Source organism: Andrographis paniculata, unplaced genomic scaffold, assembly GCF_009805555.1.
Source record: "Andrographis paniculata isolate CXL003 unplaced genomic scaffold, ASM980555v1 Contig34END, whole genome shotgun sequence".
In the NCBI taxonomy this organism is placed as follows: Eukaryota; Viridiplantae; Streptophyta; class Magnoliopsida; order Lamiales; family Acanthaceae; genus Andrographis; species Andrographis paniculata.
In genome coordinates this window covers 1,733,280-1,754,753 of record NW_026137567.1, presented here as the reverse complement: position 1 = coordinate 1,754,753, position 21,474 = coordinate 1,733,280, and the positions used below count along the sequence as shown (strand labels likewise).

The following is a 21,474-nucleotide window of genomic DNA, read 5'->3' as shown; positions in this document are numbered from 1 at the left end:
ATGTAAGATTTGATGATATGATCACCAGCAGAGTCTCATTCTCTCCTAAGTAGGCATATGATAACTAAAATTTAAGAGTTGTTTATGTGTGTACATTCACAGGGAATTTTCATTCGAAGATAAAATGTGGTGGATTATAGAGAGTGATCAGATATGGTAAACATTTGTGGTTGTAGACCCTGAGTAGTTATCATAATTATTTATACTCTTTAACTGATGAGTTTTCAGGTCGAACACAGGGATTTTAAGTCACAAATTTTAAAATTAAGTATAAATCTTTTGAAAGCGGCGAAAATTATGCAGAAAGGAACCCGCTTTGCAGCGGATCAAAGGTTCTAAATCTAAGAAAAACGGTAAGTAAAGCGGTAAAGTGTTGCGGAGGCAAGCGGCGCGGAGGTGAGCGGTGGAGTGCCAATGAGGGGCAAGCGAATGGGACACGAGCGAGTGGCACAATGAATATACATATGTATAGGTTAAGCGGTAGAGAGTGAAGGAGAGGTGCTGTGTCTAGACTGTGCGTTACTTAATGGCTAGATTTTCCTGGATGAAATGAGCGAGCGATGTTGGTGTGTAAACGGACATATATGTATAATACGGAAGCGGGAAATAAGATGATGTAAATATATAAACCAAATTATAGAGAATTCTTATCACTGGAATCTGACCTTAAGGGATTTACAACAAGACTTTAATGACACCCAAAATCGGAATATTATAAGAAAGAAACCCTACTGTCACTAGGAATTTCTGTGACCTAATAGACCACCGCCTATACCCCATTAATTATCCCAACGTCTGCCTCATTAGTGGCTTTACCCTTATGTTTCCTCTTTTTACTCAAAATTGAATTCAAACCAGTAGTTAAGCAGGTCAACAAGGCCCCCAAGTACTTAATTACATTGAACTAACTTGAAAATGCTTGTGGCAAAAGACAAGGCTTAGATAAACAATTCTTCTGTGCTCTAAACCAGTGAGACGAAATTCTTTACAATCAGGATTTATATAAGTATGAAAAAGTATGAAAGAACTAGGGATGAAGAATTGAATGATATTTCATTACTTACTATTAAAGTTGGAAGTTCTAATTTTACAAAACTGTAAATGAAAGTAATAAAACTACACTAAGTAAGCAGTAAAGTCTTGGCCAAGGGAGAAGGGGACTCCCCACTCCCTTGGTCATTCCTGTGGAGAACTCCCTTACAGGGTTGGAGCTCTCGGAGAACAGGAAGACGGCTAGAATGCACAGAAAATTAATTGTTAATATACTTCAGTCAAAGTATATTTACATGCAGATATCTGGTGCTATTTATAGTAGGTGAAAGTAACAGTTGCAAGCAGTTACAAGGCGGTTTCAACCGCTAGGCAGTTAGGCGATTGATGACAATTATTCTGTTGAAGCAGTTACTTACCATAACTCCTAGGGTGCTCGCTCTCCTTGCATGGATTTATAAGGGGGCAGATCTTCCTCGCTTGTCGGATGACTGGAGGGCATCACTGCAGCTAGGCAGGCTTGCTTGTGCTGGCTGGTAATGGAATGGTTGTACTGTTGCAGTTGGGACACTTAGTCAATGTTTGAGTTGGGCTGCTGTCACTCTGCAACGGTGGGTGTCTGAGCCGTCCCTTGCGAGCGAGAGAGACTGCCGCTTGTGAGCGGTGGAAGCTACCGCTTGCCTCTCTTCCCTTAGTTTTCCGGGTGATGTAATCGCCGCTTGCGAGCGGAGGTGGATGTCGCTTGTGGCGTCTGACTTAGCTTTTCTGGCACCAAGACACCGCTTAAAAGGGGAAAAATTGTTAATAATCTTAACAAACCAACTTCGGATCATGCCAAGTGATATAGATCAATAAAGTATGCCATTAACTAGGTATTGTGATGGTTTTTATACAGAAATTCAAGTAATATGTAGTTTTTTCAAGCAAAGAATATGCTTATATTTGGAGTCATCAAACCTTTTCACACTAAACCTTTGTTCGTCCTCGAACAAACTAAATTATGAGATCACATAGTCATTTTGTTCACTGCAGTCAAGAATTGATAACGATCAGTGCCATGATTGGGAGTAAGGTGAATCTCGGATAGAGACAATTGATCCTTAAGCATTCAAACTTGTCAATTGATTTAACATGAATGGAGTTATCCCTGTATCGTCTACTTTTTTTTGCTTAGCAGGGATTATTTTTTATTAAGGAAGCCTTTAGCCGAAAGGTGCGGAGAATCATTTTTTTTGTTGGATCATGAGTTTCAAACGAACATTGTGTCTGCTCATGATTATTTGATTCTCGCGCACCTAGGCCTTTTCAGCTCCTTTGTAATGATGGGTCATCCCTGCTTTGCTGACATTGTGTCTTAAACCATATTTAAGGATTTCTCTTTTCAAGTCATCTCTTGTGAACAAAGACGATAGACAGAAGTTCGCTTGCCCTACTGAGTACGGGAAAATTGAAACGAAGGGGGCACCAATCCTCACAAGTCCTATCCGCTGTTACTTAGTTTAACACCAAGGTTTGAGTTATTGAGAAAGTTCGAAGGACAATTACTTGGTCTGGTCTTTGTAAGTTATCTAACTTTACTTTAAAACATATCACAGAGCTAATGCAGCGGGATATCACAAGTATCTTAAATAAGAACACATACTTCAGATTATGGTAGGCATACAGTAAAGAAAAATTTCATTTGTTACCAAAATTGTTGTTTCGTTGATCATTTGTTCTATGTACAGCCCTTGCCATTTCAGAAACTATGTACATGGGGGAGGACCTTCCTTTATTTTCTTGTCTCGCTAGAAGGTCCTCGTCCCTGGGGAAAATTCCTCGTCAGCTGCCGCACTAGATCTTCCATTCTTTGGAGACTTCGAGCTGTGTCAAGCTATTGTTCCATGAGGATTGCGTTCTGTTGGGTGATGGCTGAGAGCGCCTTCAAAATCTCTGTTTGAGATGCACCCAGGCTTGCAGCTCGAGTCTCCAGTGCATCCACACGCTCTTCTAGTGCGGCGCTTGCCTTTCTGCTAGTGGCCAGTCCCTCAGCCAAATTCCTTGCATAAGTATCTATCAATGTTTAGGTCATCAGGTATTGGCTGAGCATGGCTGCGTCGAGTTCATCCAGACGTCTCTCTAAGGTGTCAAGAGTCGCGCGGGAAGCTGATGTGCCTGCTTCCGCGGGTGATGGTGACTGTCCCTCAGACTCAGCCGAACTGATGTCCACTGGCTCATCTTTCCTCGAGGAATCAGGTGCTAGCTCAAGGGTGACATCCCTCAGGAACACCAGTTGCCTCGCTGCCTCATACTCCATCTGTTCTGCCTTCTTCCGCTCCAAGTATTTTCTGAATCGCAGTTGGAGTTGGGTGAACGGCTATCAGTATTTCAGCAACTTAGCCAACACCTTCATCTTCATTTTCTTCTCTCGCTCACGCTGTCACTTATGTTCTAACTGTTGCATTGTGGCGAGCAGCTGAGCTTGTTCTTTCCGGAATCGTTTTTCCTCTTCATCCTCCTCCTCATCGAAGATAGTTTTGTCAAATTTTGCTGAGGCCGGAGTCAGAGTTTCTGCAGGTGTTCCAATGTTTATTGGCGTTCTGGGGCTGTGTAGAGACACCTGCAGAAGGAGAAGATTTGTTATGACTGCCTTGACCCTTTCGGTTTTATTGACAACTTCAGCGATTGCGGCAGCGGTGACCTCAGCGGGATACTCCTTGTAGGATTCCACTGTGACATCGATCCCGCCGATGGTTCCTTCAGTTATGATGGTCTCCCGCTCCTCCTCTGGTCCAGAAGCAGTAGGCTCCACTGCTCCCGGCTGGTTAACGGTTGTGGTTTCATTGCCTGGTCCAACAGTAGTTGGCTCACTTGCCCCCTACTGGTTGAAGGGAATAGGTTCATTGCCCAGTGGACTCTACGGCTCGGGTGATACCCCCTCCGTTATTGGCCTCGCTGGTAAAGGTCTTTTGAGTTGAGCGGTGGGTTCTCTGATTGTAATCCCTTTCCTTAGTCTGGAGAGCGGGATCATGTCTTCATGCGCTTCCTCTTCCACCGCTTTACCTTTCTCTTTCTCCGGCCTTATCGCTCGTCGAGGGGGTGTTGAATTTTTTTGCAGTGCCTCTTTCACCCTCGCATTTTTGACAGGCGCTGGAGCGGGGTCTTCCTTTCGCTTTGACCTCTTCTCACCAGCGGTCGCTCCCGGAGCTTTCCCCCCTTATCTCTCCTGGCCAGTTCTGCCCCGAATAGTTCCTCCTCTATCTCCCGAACAAACCGGAAGGACTCCTCCTCCTCATCGACGGGAGTTTCATTGGAGATGGTTCGTTTAAAATTGGGTCCTGCAGCGGCCTCTTCCGGATCGGCTTGGGGTGTCACTTCTTCTCTTATTATTTCCCACCCCCCCAACCTTCATTTTTCTTTTTGGTGGAAGGGGTGCAGCCGCCTGTGATTTCCTCTTTTTTTTGTTTGGGGATGAGGGTGAACCCCTTGGACTCCAGCCATGCTTTGTGGAAGGCCGCTGGGAGCAGCGGCCTCATTTGCAGTTCTGGGGCTGAAGTGGGCAAATTGACGCTCGCGCGTCGGCATAGTTCTGTAATCAGGGTCCCGTGACCTAACGTTTCTTTCTCCGTTTCTTCTTTCCCAGATATCTATGACGATTATCGCGCCCAAATCAAAATCGCGCCCAAGTTTGTCCTTCAGCTCTTTCAGCTGGAAGTCCCCAAGCTCCTCGTAATCCAACCACCAGTCGCTCACCAGAAACCTTTGCTCTGTTTCCTCTGTGTATTCGAATCTAAGGTAATCCTCCGGGAACTCTAGGATGAATTTTCTGAATGGGATGGACTTCAGTTCTCTGAGCTTCCCCCAGTCCTCTGTTAGCTCAAGTACCCTTCTCCTTCTGTAATAAGCCTCCAGCGGTGCTGGTTCCACAAATTCAGCCCCCGAGGTTGTGGTTATTACTTTTCGTTTGTGGATTTAATTCTCTGAACTCTCTTTTCAACTTTCTCCTCAACCTTCTCAAATTCCCTGCGCAACGTTTCTAGCTTGCCTGAATCTATTTTGTTAAACTTGTTCTAAACCTAGGGTTTTCAAATTTATTGTTTAATTTGAGAAATTTATGAATCATGCCTTAATAATTCTAAAATACTAACAACATTCATATACAGACAATCATTTCCAAAATCTCAGTGATTTGAATCCTAACGCCTCCCATTCACAACGAAAAAGAAAACTACAACAAGTGTTTCGTTGTGAAAAAGGAAAAAAATCACATAACAATGCCAAATATATAAATGAATTTATATTTAAAAATAAAGTTACAATCTAATGATTAAGTTTGTATCTTATTGAAATCTAATTATATATGATATAAATGTATTTTTGTTTTCCTTAAATCATGTTCATAAATAAGGGAAAGAACATCTAACTTAACATGTAAATCAAAAGACATTTTTAACCATATGAAAAATCTCAACGATTGATCACAATTAACATGTAACGGACAAAATAAATTCAGCCACGAGCTGAATCAAATATTTAATCAATCTTGAATTTTTTATCTTTATGATAAACATTATAGATTGACTACTTTTGATTTTAGTTTCAAGTAAAAACTCACCATGATCATGGCTATAAAGACATAATAATCATGGTACCTAAATATTTCTTCAACTTCAATACGTAGAGAAGAGAAAGAATAAACAATTAGGAGCTCCTGAACCGTGTGATCATAGCAAGCTAATGCTAAGCAACAATATTATGAACAAATAGTTGGTGTGTGAGGGTTAAAGAGGTAAAGGGTCCCACATATAAAGACCAAACAAATCATACCAACGATAAATATCTTGCATTGTAGTCCATTTATTGTAAATATATTAATTGGAGTTGAATTGGATGTGTTTGGACCTTAGTTTGAACTTGGCCTAAACTTGAGCTTGACTACATTGAAATAGACAAAAAATGAGCCTCGAGCCTTAAAATAATAAAAATAAACAACTAAAAATCCTACAAGTGAATATCTCTACCTCTCTCCTCTCCGTTGTATTTTGAGAAACAGTCGGTAGCGAACCGAATTTACTTCAAAAAAATTAGCGTGGAATGCGGCTTGGATCTTGTGTTATTCAATATTCTATTTGATTTTTTATTTTTTTTTTCATTTGGATTTTCACGTGTTATATTCTTAACACAAATTAGTATATGAAGATTCGTCGTCTCAGTTGGCAGGCGACGTCCATTCTTGATACTGGTGTAGGCTTCCCGTGAAGTCCGTGAACAGCCCATCGACTCCCATCTTGTTTATCCAATAATCGAATTCATTGTAGGGATCTTGGCTGAAGTTGAAGTGCAAGTACTTGTTCTCATTCCGGAAAGTGTAAGTATGCACCTGGATAATATAGTTAAAAGATCATGACAATGTCTAGTCGTATGCATATCATCGAAGCACATGACGTGAGTGAGTTCAACAAGATATAGATATTGCGCAAAAATGGTGTCTACTCCTCACTCAAGTTCTCAAAGAAGAACAAGCAGCAAGATTTCATTAATTAGGCCTTTTTATATATTATTAGGATATAGATTTTCTTAATCTGCATACCTGAAGGTTACGGGCGTGAGCTCGCGCTACAAGATCAGTGGTCGCTTGTAGATAATTATTCGATACAGTAACTATAGTGTCCTTCCACGGCCCAATTCCAACTACAAAATCCTTGATATAGTCGAGATATCTATCTGAAGTGATCTCCCAATAGGACTGATGCACTAAATTGTTAATGCCAAGACATATATATCATCAATGTGAATTTCGTATAAGGAAAACATGAAAGGTACAAACCTGGTTCGTATCTTGAGTTGGCATTGTCATATCGTCGATCAAAAAGATCTTGGGTAACTCGGTGAGTTTTGATATATACAAAAGAGACGTCGGCGCAAATGACTGAATAAAAACGGGCTGTCTTAGCCATTGCTTGGACAAGTAAGAGCCTTTGTATCTATACTTCTCGAGTGTCTCCACAAATTTGTCCTCAAATTTCTTACCATCCGCCCATTTCACCTGTCACAAAGGGCACGCCCGATGTAAAATCCCTTTGAAATGCCAAATGTTTTGGGCATTTTCCACGGTGAAGAAAAACTCACGTGTTGATTGATGAATACTGGGTTTTTTATCTCGGGATATATCCCGACAGTTCTATGTGCATCCAGAGCAATTGAAATGAACTCCTCGAATGTGATAATACTATACTTCCCTGCAGTGTAAAAGGTCGGACGTGTAAAATCATTTTATGTTCAACAAAACAGTTTAGTTTGGTGTTCCATGTTGGGAAAGACTGAGCATAAGTCAAAGCAGTATTGAGGGCATACATATATCAGCTAGACGACGTAATAGAGGGATAAACATAACGTTGAAACTTGCCTGAGCGCTAAAATTCGAGGACTAACCATTGTACTGTTGATCTCGGAAAGAAAATCTTTGATTCACTCGAAGGGACTTCAATTCTTCTAGTGTGAAATCAACTACACATCATAAGGGGAAACATCGACAAATCAGAAGTCATAATTTATCTTTGATGACAAAAACTAAAAAAAAAAAGCTCAGACACCAGGAAGAACAATCTTTCGATATTTTATTAGAGCACTTCAAAACCTTTTCATGAGTAATAAGAAAAAACTTAAACGTGCACAAGGTAAGAAAAACTACAGAGTAAGCAGATACCATTGGATGGTCTAGTTACCTACAAAATGACCCGTAATATTTTGCTCTTGAACCCGGTAGGTCCTTTTTCTGTCAGAGAATTCCTTGTGCTCGGATATATCAGTAGTGTCATCAAGGTATACATCATGGAAGCATATGAGAGCACCATCTTTGGAGGCCAAAATATCCGACTCTATGAAATCAGCACCTTCTTCAATGGCTCTCTGCAAATTAATCAAATTTCTTATATAATCAATCAATTACAAAAACAGTGTCATTGGGGTTGTTGCTGCTCATCTCAGAATCCAAGCCCATCTCTCTTTTCATATTTTGTGAATGAGCATAGCAAGAAAGTCATCCAACGGTAAGCAAGTCTTGTAATATCATCCTAATTTTAACAACCATTTCACTCCATATCCACATTTACTCATCAATATTTTCTAGGAATATGATCTTTCCAATTGTTAAATATTGATAGTTTCACACTATGCAATGCAATACACGAGTGCTTTATGACAAGACGGCAAGAATGCCGAAAATCAGAATGCACTATGAGCAACTAATACTACAGCCAGGGAATCTAAGATGCTGCATATAGTAACTAATTAAAAAGGTTTTATGTGCAATTTGAATGTTCTAAAACGAAGAATAAACTTTAAAGGGGCATAAAAGGTAACTAACAACAAGGGCCAGGCCAGTATTTTGTGCATGGACTGAAGAGGAAGAATACCTACCAGATATGCAGCAGTGGTTTCTTCAGGAATTTCTCCATTCGAACCACGATGCGCAATGTTAAATGGCCGAAAGGTTTGGAGAGGTCGTCTATTTCTATCATTTCTTCTACTTGGTAGTGGATAGAGTGGTCTTGAAGAGCCCCCAATAAGAAGCAGCAGAAACACAAAATAAATGAGACCTGAAGGGATAGAGCCGTGCATAACTTCTATAATTGTGACAGGAAATAATGATCTATGCTCAGTCTCAGATTACGTTCATTGAAAATTCATAAGTAAAACTCCATGAACAGATAGATGAACATCAAAACATGAAGCAGACTCTTGAGATGAGACTCCATAGTGAAACTACTTAATAATGCAAGACTGCAGCGAATTTAATAACCACAAGCTTCTTATCAAACATTATAAATGCATAACTCATAAAGTTAGAGTTGATTACGGCAAAAGTGCAGTGGCATTCCCCTTGAGTCTGCATCAATCAAGACAAAACTACAAACACTGCAGTATTGATTTTTTTTTTTTTTTTTTTTGTGGTTTCAAATACAAAACATAACCACTTACTGAACTTAAATGGATATAAGACATTTCTGGCAGGACAATCAGGTTCCGATTTTGAAATTTAAACCTTGTTTTTAGTGAGTTGCAGCATTGATCTAATTTTCGTATGAATCCAAGAAGCTTTAACCGGAACACTTGATAAGTTCGAATCAAAATTTCATATATGATCATAAACTCGAAGGCCCCTAACACAACTAAACATATATGATTTTAGGAAACTTACAAATATACTTGCAAATACAAGTAGAGAAATGTCAGTAGCCGTGAATAAATTTATCTCAATTCGAAATCTCAACAACATTGAAATCGACGAGCTGATATACTTCAGATAAAACCGTCATTCAGCTAAATCAACACGAAATGCAAGGCACAATCAATAAACAAACGAGGAAAAAAAAAAAAAAAACAAAGAATGAATGGATTAAAATAGGAGTGATAACGTGCTCACGTAGCGAATTCATAGTTGCTGAGATCTGATTCTTCTGCTTCTTCTTTGATCGGATCGTCGGTAGTCAAAAGGAGTTGTGAGTTTCACATATTGCCAAATCCAATCATCAGTTTAGAGAGGACGATCAGTTGTAGGATCCAAATGGCATATTCCCAAGTGGATATGAATAGACGGTGAGGATCCGGTCTGGTGTGTTTGAGTAATAAAAGTAGTGAACACAAAATTTGGCAATAATCAAATCCAGGAGCATACCCACCAGACTATACTTTGAATAATAAAAGTATTTAATCAAAAATTTTAAATTTTTGGATGTTTTTAATTCATATTTTTAAAATTTTTTAAAAACTCAGATTTTAAAAGATCGGGATGAATTAAACGATTTATGGACTTTAATAATCTATATATTTTATTAGATTATTATATAAAATTGTTAACAAATTTCATTCTATAAATCTCTAGTTACTACATAAATTTATGTGGATTCTCAAAAATTTAAATATATATATTATTTTCTTTATGTATAATATTATTGTAATAATATCAGTAAAATAAAAAATTATAAAAATTTTATATATTTAAAATAATATTAAGAAGTAAGTTTGATTGACATATTATGATATCTTACGATATCTCTTAAAAAGCAAATTGATTACGATTCTATAATCATATACATGGATTGCAAAGAAGCGAATACAAACGCAACGACAGGCGGATATAATGTATAGACAAACTTATAATGAAAATTCAAACCAACATCTAGCAAACAGATCAATCTGGAAAAATAAGTCTGTTCTAGTGGATTAAATGATCAATTAAACATCCATTGATCTGATCAATTAATCTCAAAAATTAAACATGGAATGGCTTCCTCAAGGTAATTAATTGCGCATACAAGTTGGCACGGATATGAAGTGCACATAAGACATTACAGAAGAATTTGAACACTCCATCAAACACAACACAGGAAAAATTCAGAAATTTAATATTTTGCATAAATTAATTTCAAAATAAAATTCACAATTTTCCTTGAAAACAGAATGAAATTTTCTCAAATCACAGGATCGGATTTTGATCAAAAAATATCGCAAAGCAATTGTTGAAAATAAGAAACCAAAATATTTCAAATAAGAAATTAAAGCTAAACTTGATCAAGAATTTGAGAAGAAGAAAATTCAAAGCAAGGCAGAGGCAAAAACCTGCTCTGATACCAAATGTTAGAAAATAAACATATAATCAAATATGTTAGCGGAAGCGGAATTTAAACAAACCTCCAGCCATTGCTAAAAATTAAATTTATTCTTGAGATCTCCTTCTTCAAAGAAGGGTAGTTGGAACCGTGGAAAGATGGTGTTGTCAAGCTCTGGAACCTTGGGAGGATGTTGCCAAACTTTGGAACCCTGCGAAGATATTGTCAGATCCTGGAACCCTAGGATGATGCTGCCAAACCCTGGCTCTCAAACAGCGATGGTGTATTAGAGTAGGTTTAGTAACCCATATGTGAGAGTATTTATAATTAAAAAGAAAAACCGTCCATCACGATTTTTCTGCCACTTCTCACTATTTTGAATGTGATAGACTTAATGGGAGAAAAGTGGGCTACAATTTAAAGTTAGTTTAATTATATAAGATAATTAAAAAATAATCAAAATTCAAATATGATTAATTAATTAATTAAACTAACATAATAATTTATGAAATTGCATGCATGCATGCAAAATAAATGACTTTTATCACTAGAATGTATTTCCGATCCTGCATGCGACTTATTGTATAAGAGCTGTATTTTGGTCTATTTGAATTTATTTTATTTTGGACTATTTGAATCTATTTTATTGGACTTCATGTTCAACAAAATATTGTGTTATTTTGATTATGCTATGGTGCATAATAGATTTCGTAACATGTACCAAGCTCAAGTTTAAACACATAACAAAATTATCTAGTCCAGGCGCGTGGCGCAAACCTGTAGTTTACCTACATTCAATGCCTAAGTCATATTATTTATATCTAGTATACTATTTTATCAATAACATTACTACCTATTTTACTATTAATTTTATCTTTTAATTAAGGGTATTTTAAGAAAATTTAATAATCTTATACAACAATTCATTATAGTAACATTAAATTATTTTATCATATAATTCAGATAATACATGTATTATAATAATTTCTTACAAAGTAAACACACCCTAATAGTATTTTTCATATTGGAGGCAATCAAAATACTTTAATTTTCCTAATTCCACCTTCATCATTATCGTTGTAACACCTAACTGCAACAATAATAAAAGCTCTCTTGCAAGGCTGCAAAAATATTAGTTCTTACGTTACAATACACTATAACTGGTAAATGATGAGTGGGGTCGCCTTCGCATGCAATCACAAAAGATTTGACTATTTGATTATTTATAATTATACTAATATTTATAACGGGGGATCTAAACAAGAGGAAAAAGAAATTCACTAAAATAAAATAAATTAAATTGAAAGATGGTTGATTTTTCAAAGATAATTTAATTTCGGCATAGACGTAGTCTTTTTGTTTAGAATATGAAATTTGTTTATCAACTAAAATTAAGTTCATTGACTAGTTGGATAAATTGGTGTTATAGTTGAGTTACACGCGTTCAAAATCAACAATTTCTTACTTTTTCGATAGCTAAGGTACGACTGTTAGATATTTTCTTGATCTAGTGACAATCCTAGGTACGTAACAAAATTCCTGCGAGGAATGTTCAAAATTAATTTTAATTTTCCCTAAAGTATTCTTTCTCTAGGAAACTACTCCAATTGAAAGATTACACAAGTACGGATGCCAATTAATCTCCAATATAATTATGAAACCTCAAACTATACGTGCGCAAATATCAATTCAAGATTTCTAAACTTGTCGATAATAATTAAAAATTATCCAACATCAAATTTAACAAAACCAAATCTCACAAATTCACACCCCAAATATCAATCACGCCTACACTAGAAATTAATTCTACTCAAAATCCATAGAAATAAAAAAATATACATCAAAATAGAAAGGTCATCATACCATCAATATTTTGAGAATCGACAAAGAAATTCAATTCTAGGAATGATGCAGGAATGTTTGGAAGTCCGTCGTGTATCTGCACACCTATGCTCTCTTGCATCTATGTTTGTCTCTTCATCTTCATCTTTCGTTTAGTGAAATAATAGTGTGATGTCGTGTGCAGAATGCGCTTATGCATTTACCCCCAAATGACCTTTTTGTAATTTTTCATTCATCCAACGTTGTGCTTTTCTTAGGTATGATCACACACCTAAGGTGTTTTGGCATTCGTGAGCCTAATAAACATTAAAAAAAAAACCATCAAGAGCATATATATATATATATATATATACAAAATTTTGCATTCAAAAGAAGTCCAATATATAATAAAATATTATCATACATAGCATATGTGGAGAGAATGAAATTTTTTATAATACAAATAAATAAAATTTTAAAAATATATATGTTAGATATAATATATATTCATAATCAAATCATACTACTATTAATTTTATCAATTAAATTTAATACACATTTATATTATTATTATTATTATCTATAAAATCAATACATATCAAAACTATCCAGACCCAAACCAAACCAAAACACAAATGAAACACAAGAACTCATACTTATTTTAAAATTTAAATAAAAACTAAATCCAAACTCAAATTCACCAAACCGGAGTAAAGAAACAACCCTTGATTTTTTATATTTAGATAAAGGACATCAGCTGTCAAGTTTTTGTATATCCTTATGGATTGTAACCAACAGTTTTCAATAGTTTGTTATTTTAAATCTTACGCAAGGAAATTTGAATATATGCATGCAGGAATGTAAACTGTATATATATATATATAATATATATGCTTTGTATATGATATCGTTTGTGTGGTTTTCTATTTGACTTTTGATTATTCTTACTTATCTTCTATACTCTAGACATCACTGTGGAGACACAGATCCAATATCAATGATGTAACAGTTTTACACAGAATTATAAATATAAAAAAATTATAATAATTATAATATAAATTTATAATTAAATTATACAAATTACTATATATTTATATTATTATATTCATACTCATCAAATCAATACATATCAAAACTCCTCAAACTCCAACCAAATTCAAAAAAAAAAAAAAAAAAAAAAAATCAAAATTCAAGCTCATCCCAAAATTCAAATAAAAATCCAATTCAAACCTAAATTTTCCCAAAACCTCCTAAAAAAACACACCCATTGTCTTATATGAACGGAGATGCTATGGGTATGGTTGTATGTTGTTCCGGTGATTAAAATTTATGTATATTATCATAAAATTAATTTAGTAAGTAGTGGAATTTGTTAAACTAATATATTTAGATAATTTGAATCAGATATATAAACAAAAAATATTAAAATTTATTTTTGTATATTTGTAGTTATTTTTATGAATTTCACATATATTATCAATTAAATTAATCATCATTAACATATTTAATTATCCAAAATAATTAGCCACAAAAAACTATGTTATTTTTTCTTTTATTCGCAATAGTAATCAGAGACATTCAAAAAAATAAGAAAAAAATTTACTTGTTTGTTTTGAATGCTACAATTTTCATATGTACCAAAAAAATCATAAATCAGAATAAAATATAAAAATATAATTTAAAAAAAATAATAGTAAAGAAATGTTACTAATAACGAGAAAGCATCCGGATTTTTCCATAAAAATTTAAATCATTAAATATAAATAATATTATAAATCAAATTTAAATTTTAAATTCTATTATTAAATATAAATTAATATGTGAATTGTTGGGGAACAAATGATACAAAAATATACAAAAAAAAAAAGTACTTCAAATTGTTTATATACATTACAAAAAAATAATAATAATAAATTATAAAATATTAAACATTTGTACTCACGTGTTCTTCTTTCTTTTTTTTTCTTTTCTTTTCTCCGATTCCAATCTTATATCCACTTACTTTTTTTTCATATTCTTTGCTCTAATATTAAAATATATATATATATAATTTAAAATATTATGTGCATTTATATAGATAAAAAAAAAGAAGCAAAATAAAAAACAAACAATAAAATAAAATAATTGAATATTAAAAAAAAGAAAAATATATATCGATATATATTATTACGATAGTCACATTCTTCTCAAATATATAAAATATATATATATAATTATATATGATAACTTAAAATATATATAGTATATATCGGGTAAAAAATTTTCATAAACAAATTGTTAAATTTTTTTCGAAAATAAAATATTGAATTACAGTAATGTTTTTTATAAAAATATTGTAATTATTATTTTTCCAATTCTAAATTTCTTAAATTAATATAAATTTTCATAAATTCTACACTTTGAAAAATAAAAAAATCTAAATTAATGTAATGTTTCATAAAACCTAAAACTTATAAAAACTTATTGTTTTAAATTTTTTTATTCTAAATAATCTAAAAATTTGTGGTGTTTGAAATTAAGATAATGAACCCCACGTCATTCTAAAATAGATATATATATATATATGTATTAGAGAGATGCATTAGATTAGATTATGCTAATAAAAAAATATCATACATTAAAATTATTTAAACAAACAGACTCATAAGTTTTGGATTTGATTAATTTCAATTCATTTTTTGAACTATTTAATAACAAATATAATAATTGTTATTATTTTCATAAAATATTATATAAAAATAATATTTGTTCAATTTGAAAATATACATTTATTTTTAATACAAATTTTTTAAAAAATAATATTTTAATTGTAAGAGATAATTAAAAAGTATTGTAAAAATTATTTTTATATTTTTTTTTATGTGATGATAAAATAAAAATATTTATAAAATATTAAATATTTTTAAAATAATTATTTTGTAATTGAATAATTTAAAATAAAAAAAATATGTAATACGAGTGAAGGACGAAGTAATATTGAAACAGAATTAAAACAGAATACCTCCGGCTTGAAGGCCAATAACAAATTAACAATGCAGATAAATTGATAAATAGATTGGCCCAAGTAAACCCTAACCCTAACACGCTTCTGAATCCCTATAAATACAGCTTACTAACGGCCCAAGTAAACCCTAACCCTAACCCTCTTCTGAATCCCGCTTCCTGACCTCCACTGCATCTCACCTTCTTGAGCAACAGAAGGGAAAGTACAACCTTCTACCCGACAGCTTTTGGCTTTGATATGTGACTTGATTTTGTAGTGTATTGTTGTTTTGTTTATTTTCATGTGTTTTGGTTTTGGTTTCTCTGGCGGTGATGATAATCCTAAAGGCTTGTTTCTCAAAACATTCGCAGTGGCCGCCTAAGAGCTTTCGCCTTCGCCGGGCTTGAGAGCTTCTGCTGTCTCTATACTTCCTTGGATGTCTGAGCCACTTCTTTTTCACAATATAACTGCATCTGATTTATTTTTCTTTTCTGTGCCCAATATTGCAATCCGTTGATTTCTTACCGGTGGATTAGCGGATCTATCGTTGGGCGATATTAATTAATCTCTTGCATATGTATGGTTATTGTTATTGTACGTGTGTTTGTTTCTACCTTTAGCTCCGAATTGTTCCGCTTTCTTTCGGGATTTTCGGTGACAAGGTAGATACATTTGCCCCAATTTTGAAAATTTCTGTCTTTGGTTGTATTGTATGTACTTGAGCGATGATAATTAGGGATGATGAAATAAATCAGACGGATTCCCATTGATTTTATCCGTGATGACTATAACCAGCTACTTCTGACCTTATCATCTTCGATAGTTTCCATTTGATTTACTATGTTTTTTTTTTTATTTATGATTTCAATAATTAATCTGTTTAATTTTGTGAATTGTATTGTGCCAATGAATCTTTTCTGGGCCGATGATTTGTACAATATTTGCTACTCTTGATAGAAATTGAAATATATTTCTATTTGATGATATTTTTCCACCAAGATCTATGAGGCCCATGTCACAAATTGTAGATTTTGTTTATTATTCTATAATCTGATGAACACCCGGGTGATTTTCTTCTGTTTTGGCACTCTTGTCTTATAAGTACAGTGTCTTTGTGTGTTATTTGTATAAATACGTTCTGGATGATTTTATTCAAGGTTTTTCTGGCTAATTCTGTAGAATAGTAGGAACAGGTCAAATGTGATCTGGTTTTTTTGATTAAATTATAATATTCTTATTCGATGGTAACCTTGTGCAAATCCTTACAATGTCTTGCCTTAAATTTTAGTAAGCTCTGTCTGTATTGTTTGAATGATTGGTTTTGTTATGGTTTGTTGAAAAATTAAATTTAATCTGGATCTGTAAGTTTATTTTTGTTGGATTCGATTTTGATGGCTTCATAAGTTTTGTTATATTGTTGAAAAAGATAACAACAAATATTCATGGGTATTAATGAGCGTTGTGTTCAAGAAAAATGCCTTCTTACTAAATTGCGTGAAGGGGTAAGTTTCTTGACAAAGAAATTTTTTTCTATTGCTTCCATAGAGTTCAATTTTAATCCAAAATTATAAAATGAATGACTATTCATCGATGATGTAGTTGCCTAATGATGTGGTTGCCTAAAATTGTCGAGAAGCCTAGTGTTTAGACACCAATTTATCAATTTTATTTATCTTGTTTTAACTACAAATATACAGTTACAGTAATTTTATTTCAATTATAATTTTATTTATTATTATTATTATTCAAATATTCAATTTTTTCTATTATTTTAAATAATTTTTTATTTTTATAATTTAAAAATCAAATTGATAATTTTGGATATAGCTAAGGTTGATATCCTATCCCATTTCGGTGAGGGATTTATGCTTTTTCTTAGGTCATATGGGATTTTAATGCCGGTTCATTAAAGATTTTTCAAAGTTGTATGCTCCTCTTTTCTGATTTTTACAAAAGAATGTTCAATTTGAGTTTGATGAAGAATGAAAAAAAGGCATTTGACAAGATTAAAGGCTGTTGACATCACCGCGTATCATTTAACCACCAAATTGAGACTTACCTTTCGAGATCATGTGTGATGCAAGCGACACGGTAGTAGGGGATGTGCTTGGACGGCGTAGTGAAAATATTCTATGAGCAATATCTTATGCATCAAAAGCACTCACTAGAGCTCAATGGAACTACTCCACTGTTGAAAAAGAATTTCTAGCCGTTGTTTTTGCTTTAGAGAAAGAACATAAGGTTTAGGCTTGAGGTTTACGTAGCCTATATTAGATGTTATTTTTTGGATACTAATGTGATTGTATTTTTTTATTATGCAACCTTGAGGTATCTAATGGTGAAAAGGAAAAAACACTAAGGCTTATACAATGGATATTACTCCTAAGAATTTGATGTGGAGATTCGAGACAAAAAGGAAAGTGAAAAATTGGTATCTGTTCATTTAAGACTCATTCCTACGGTTCATGATGAACTATGTTTAAGGGAGTATTTTTTTTTGGATGAGCATTTACTTATCTTCCCCTTGATATGTTATTTAGTGAATTATTTGGTCATTAATGAATTCTCTGTAGTGTGGACAATTGCAAAAAAGGACAAGCTGAAGAGTGATACAAAATACTATGTTTGGGATGACTCCTATCTATAGAAATGATGTATGGATCAAGTTATTCGACATTGTATCGAAGAAAGTGAGTAAAAGTCCATTATGAAATTTATTCATGGAATGTGGAAGTTATTTTGGCCCCAACAAATTGCAAAAAATGTACTAAATAGTGAATTTTATTGTTTTACATTATTTAAGGATACTTATGAATTTTGCAAAATATGTGATAAATGTCAAAGGGTGGGCAATATTTTTGCTAAAAATCAAATGCCTCTAACATTAATGTTGTTTTTTGAGATGTTTGATGCGTGAAGTATGAATTTATTGATCCGTTTTCACTTTCACATGGGTTTTTTGTATATCATACTTGTTGTTGACTATGTGTCGAAGTAGGTGGAAACAAAGGCTACCCGATCTAACGATGCTAAGATTGTTGCAAATTTTCCAAAATTTTCTATTTTCACTCGATTTGGAATTCCTAAGGCAATTGTAAGTGATCGGAGCTCGCATTTTTGCAACAAAACCATTTTAGCTTTGTTTCGAATGTATAGAGCTTCACAAGGTCTCAACATCATATCATCCGCCAAAAATGGGAATGCAGAGGTTTCCAATTGAAAAATCAAGGAAATTCTAAAAAGAATAGTAAGGCCAAATAAAAAGGATTGGAGTTTGCGCATAGAGGATGCTCTATGGGCATATCAAATTGTTATAAAACTCCAATCGGAATGTCGCTCTACAAGTTAGTCTTTGGTAAGCCTTCTCATTTACTTGTTGAACTTGAACATAGAGAATTTTGGGCTAATAAATAGTGTAACATGAATTTGACTGAAGCTGGAGAATGTAAGAAATTACAGTTTCAAGAGTTGGAGGAGATTAAAAAATGAAGTTTTACAAGAATGGTAATAAAGAAAAGAGTAAGAAATTTCATGATCAAAATATTTTGAGGAAGAATGTTAAGGTTGGCCTCTTTCTCCCTTTCTCTTCCTCTTAACCTGCCACCTCGAAATGAAAATTTCCCTCCGCGCCAACGTGATCTCTCGCCGAACCTTGTGAGTCGCCGCCTCTTCATTCTCTAATTGCAGTCGTCAGCCACCCGCATACCTTCTCCGCACAACCAGTGCTAGCTAAGCTCAAGTTTGAAACCATTCTATCCATCACATTGACGCCTTCTCGACATAATGCTGCTTCGATTCTCAGGGAATATCTAATCTCTTAATCTCGATTGCATTCTATTACTAATTAGTTAAACTTTGTCGATTTTGCCTTACTAATTTCTAAGATTAGTTGAATTTGTGCGAACTTTTTGGGTAATTATCTTACAACTTACTTTAAAAAATTGATAAATGGATACATATAGATGATTAAACATGATGTTTTGGTGTGAAATTACCGATTGAAGCATGAATCACTTTTTTTGTGACTTTGTTGATTTCTCCCGCATACATGCACCAATGTGAGCATCAGATACCATCCCCCCAAAGGTTCCAATTGCCACCTGGTCTAAGACCATTTCAAATTGGGAAAAGGAAAAACTTAGGTATCAAGCTCAAATGACAAGACATCATCTAAGTCAAAAGGGAAAGATGTGGGCAACTCCAGTTCTAACACGACGGACATACTGCCCTCCACTTTGGTAAATCCCTCTATTAATGTACTACCAATGCAAGAGCATGAAAAGTTAAATCAATTCAAGTGTTGCCTCCAACTCAAGTTATGGGCCATTTGCTTTCTTTCTCACCCGAAGAACAAACAACATATGAACTTCTATGCACTAAAAACATTTATTCGGGTTGCTTCTTCATCAAGCGGGGCCCATCAAGCACCTAGATCTGATGGTTTTGTTTCACATGGGATGGTTAAAAAGGTTGGCACTGGATATCAGCTTGTTCTCTAGTGGCGATGCCCCTTCTAAAGGATTGTGGTGCAGTTTGATGACGACCAAGAAAAGCCCTATGCCAATGATTCTAATGAGGATGGTACTCCTTCGAGATCCACCAATAACCCTGCTTTCCGCATTACTCTATGGGCTCTTAATACAGACATTGAAATATTGAAGCAGGGCAATGTTCAACTTCACATCAAACTTAATGATGTTTTGACCAGCCAAGCAGTCATTCAAGGGAAATTGAACACCATTGAGAAGCTACTCCACACTCAACGCACTCCGTCAAACTTGAGCAAGGCCGGTCATATCCACCTATTCCATAAAAGTTTTTGTTATCCTTCTATTTTGTGTCACCTTTATTTTTTGCAATAAGGACATTGCATTAGTTAGGTGTGGGGGAGATTTGTACTTTATTCTTCTATATGTAGTGTAGAGCTGATGAATATTATTTGACTGCCCTAAAAGGGTTACAGAAGCAATTTTATTTATTTATTTTATTTTTGATAAAGTGAGAATCTTTATACCTGTTTTTCTTTTTCTTTTTTTCAAGTTGAATTAATTGCTGGTCGAAATTAATAATTTGCAAATTAACTTTGATAAGTAAATTATAAGCATTATTTATAGTCTCGGAGATGTCATGATCGTTCACAAATCTTCGCACAAATAATCATTCTTCTTTTTTTAATTAAGGGTGTGTGCGCGTTGGCTGTTGCATATTGTTTGTATACACGGCTGTGATTTGATTTGTTAAAATTGATTAATTTTAATAATGAAATCAAAATTGATTATAAGTTTTATTTTCTTTCCCCTTTTAAATAATTCAATATGTTATGAATTTTTATTGCAAAATTAATGGTAATAAAAGAAAGGCCTAATATTAATTTATACAATATGATAAAGAATGATAGTTTCTCCCAATGCACCATCTCTCATTTCTTGCATTGTTTTTCTTCCTTAAAGCCCGGAATTTTGAAGTTACTATTATTACCGTCGTATTTTTTTCTCCATCGTTACCCTTTTACCTCTGCTAGAAAAGTTTTTTGTTTCTTTTTCATTGTATTGAGATTCTTAATGAAGAGCCCGTCTTCTTAATTAATTTTTTTACAAATGAACTTTTCAATTTGTGAATGTTGAATATTCTGCTGTCTAATTTGCCATCCAAGCATAGTAGTTGGTGATTAAAAAAAATATCAATACATATCAAATCACAACAAGAGAGTAAATGAACGATTTTTGTTGGGTATTTTGATAGAATTGAGTATAAATTTTGTCGAAAACCATCACATATACTTGCTAATGTTACTAAGTGAACATATGAAAAATTCACATTATTAGTAGGATTATAAATTTTGCACAAACTTAGTTGCATACGAAACCATAAAATATAAGTAAGTTGTTGAAAGTTTTAAGTTCAAAAAACTAGAATTGGTCATATTAGAGGGTAATAAAATCTTTGTCAAGTGACATTCCATGAGTTACAATAAAACAATGACAACAAAAGGGACTTCTTTAGTTACACACACTCACCCAGGATCGAGGGATGTCTCACCGCTTGATCTATAAGGATTTGACCAAAAAATAACTTTAAATTTTAATCATA

The 21,474-nt window shown here is 33.9% G+C and overlaps 1 protein-coding gene and 3 non-coding genes across 4 annotated transcripts; 3 read left to right on the top strand and 1 right to left on the bottom strand.

The window, feature by feature from the left end:
• Positions 1–5,916: 5,916 nt before the first annotated feature.
• On the bottom strand, positions 5,917–9,561 carry LOC127248651 (glycerophosphodiester phosphodiesterase GDPD6-like). The gene is made up of 8 exons (XM_051271107.1): positions 9,395–9,561; positions 8,389–9,291; positions 7,695–7,878; positions 7,402–7,476; positions 7,099–7,208; positions 6,797–7,015; positions 6,560–6,715; positions 5,917–6,349 (listed from the first exon to the last, which is right to left on the bottom strand). The coding sequence occupies exons 2-8, from the start codon at positions 8,587–8,589 to the stop codon at positions 6,179–6,181; spliced, it is 1,116 nt and encodes a 371-aa protein (XP_051127064.1). The 5' UTR covers positions 8,590–9,291; positions 9,395–9,561; the 3' UTR covers positions 5,917–6,178.
• A 6,147-nt stretch (positions 9,562–15,708) lies between these two features.
• Positions 15,709–15,832, top strand: LOC127248974 (small nucleolar RNA SNORD14). The gene has a single exon (XR_007838220.1). It is a non-coding gene; the product is annotated as a small nucleolar RNA SNORD14 (small nucleolar RNA).
• A 284-nt stretch (positions 15,833–16,116) lies between these two features.
• Positions 16,117–16,194, top strand: LOC127248968 (small nucleolar RNA R12). The gene has a single exon (XR_007838214.1). It is a non-coding gene; the product is annotated as a small nucleolar RNA R12 (small nucleolar RNA).
• A 110-nt stretch (positions 16,195–16,304) lies between these two features.
• On the top strand, positions 16,305–16,395 carry LOC127248964 (small nucleolar RNA SNORD24). Its single transcript, XR_007838210.1, has one exon. It is a non-coding gene; the product is annotated as a small nucleolar RNA SNORD24 (small nucleolar RNA).
• The last annotated feature ends 5,079 nt before the right edge of the window (positions 16,396–21,474 follow it).

Excerpts from the sequence above, each read along its gene's own strand:
- LOC127248651 (XM_051271107.1), bottom strand. The coding sequence starts at position 8,589 with ATGCACGGCTCTATCCCTTCAGGTCTCATTTATTTTGTGTTTCTGCTG. Across the intron at positions 7,879-8,388 it reads AAACCACTGCTGCATATCTG|AGAGCCATTGAAGAAGGTGC; the intron begins GTAGGTATTCTT and ends ATTAATTTGCAG. Across the intron at positions 7,016-7,098 it reads CAGTATTCATCAATCAACAC|GTGAAATGGGCGGATGGTAA; the intron begins GTGAGTTTTTCT and ends CCTTTGTGACAG.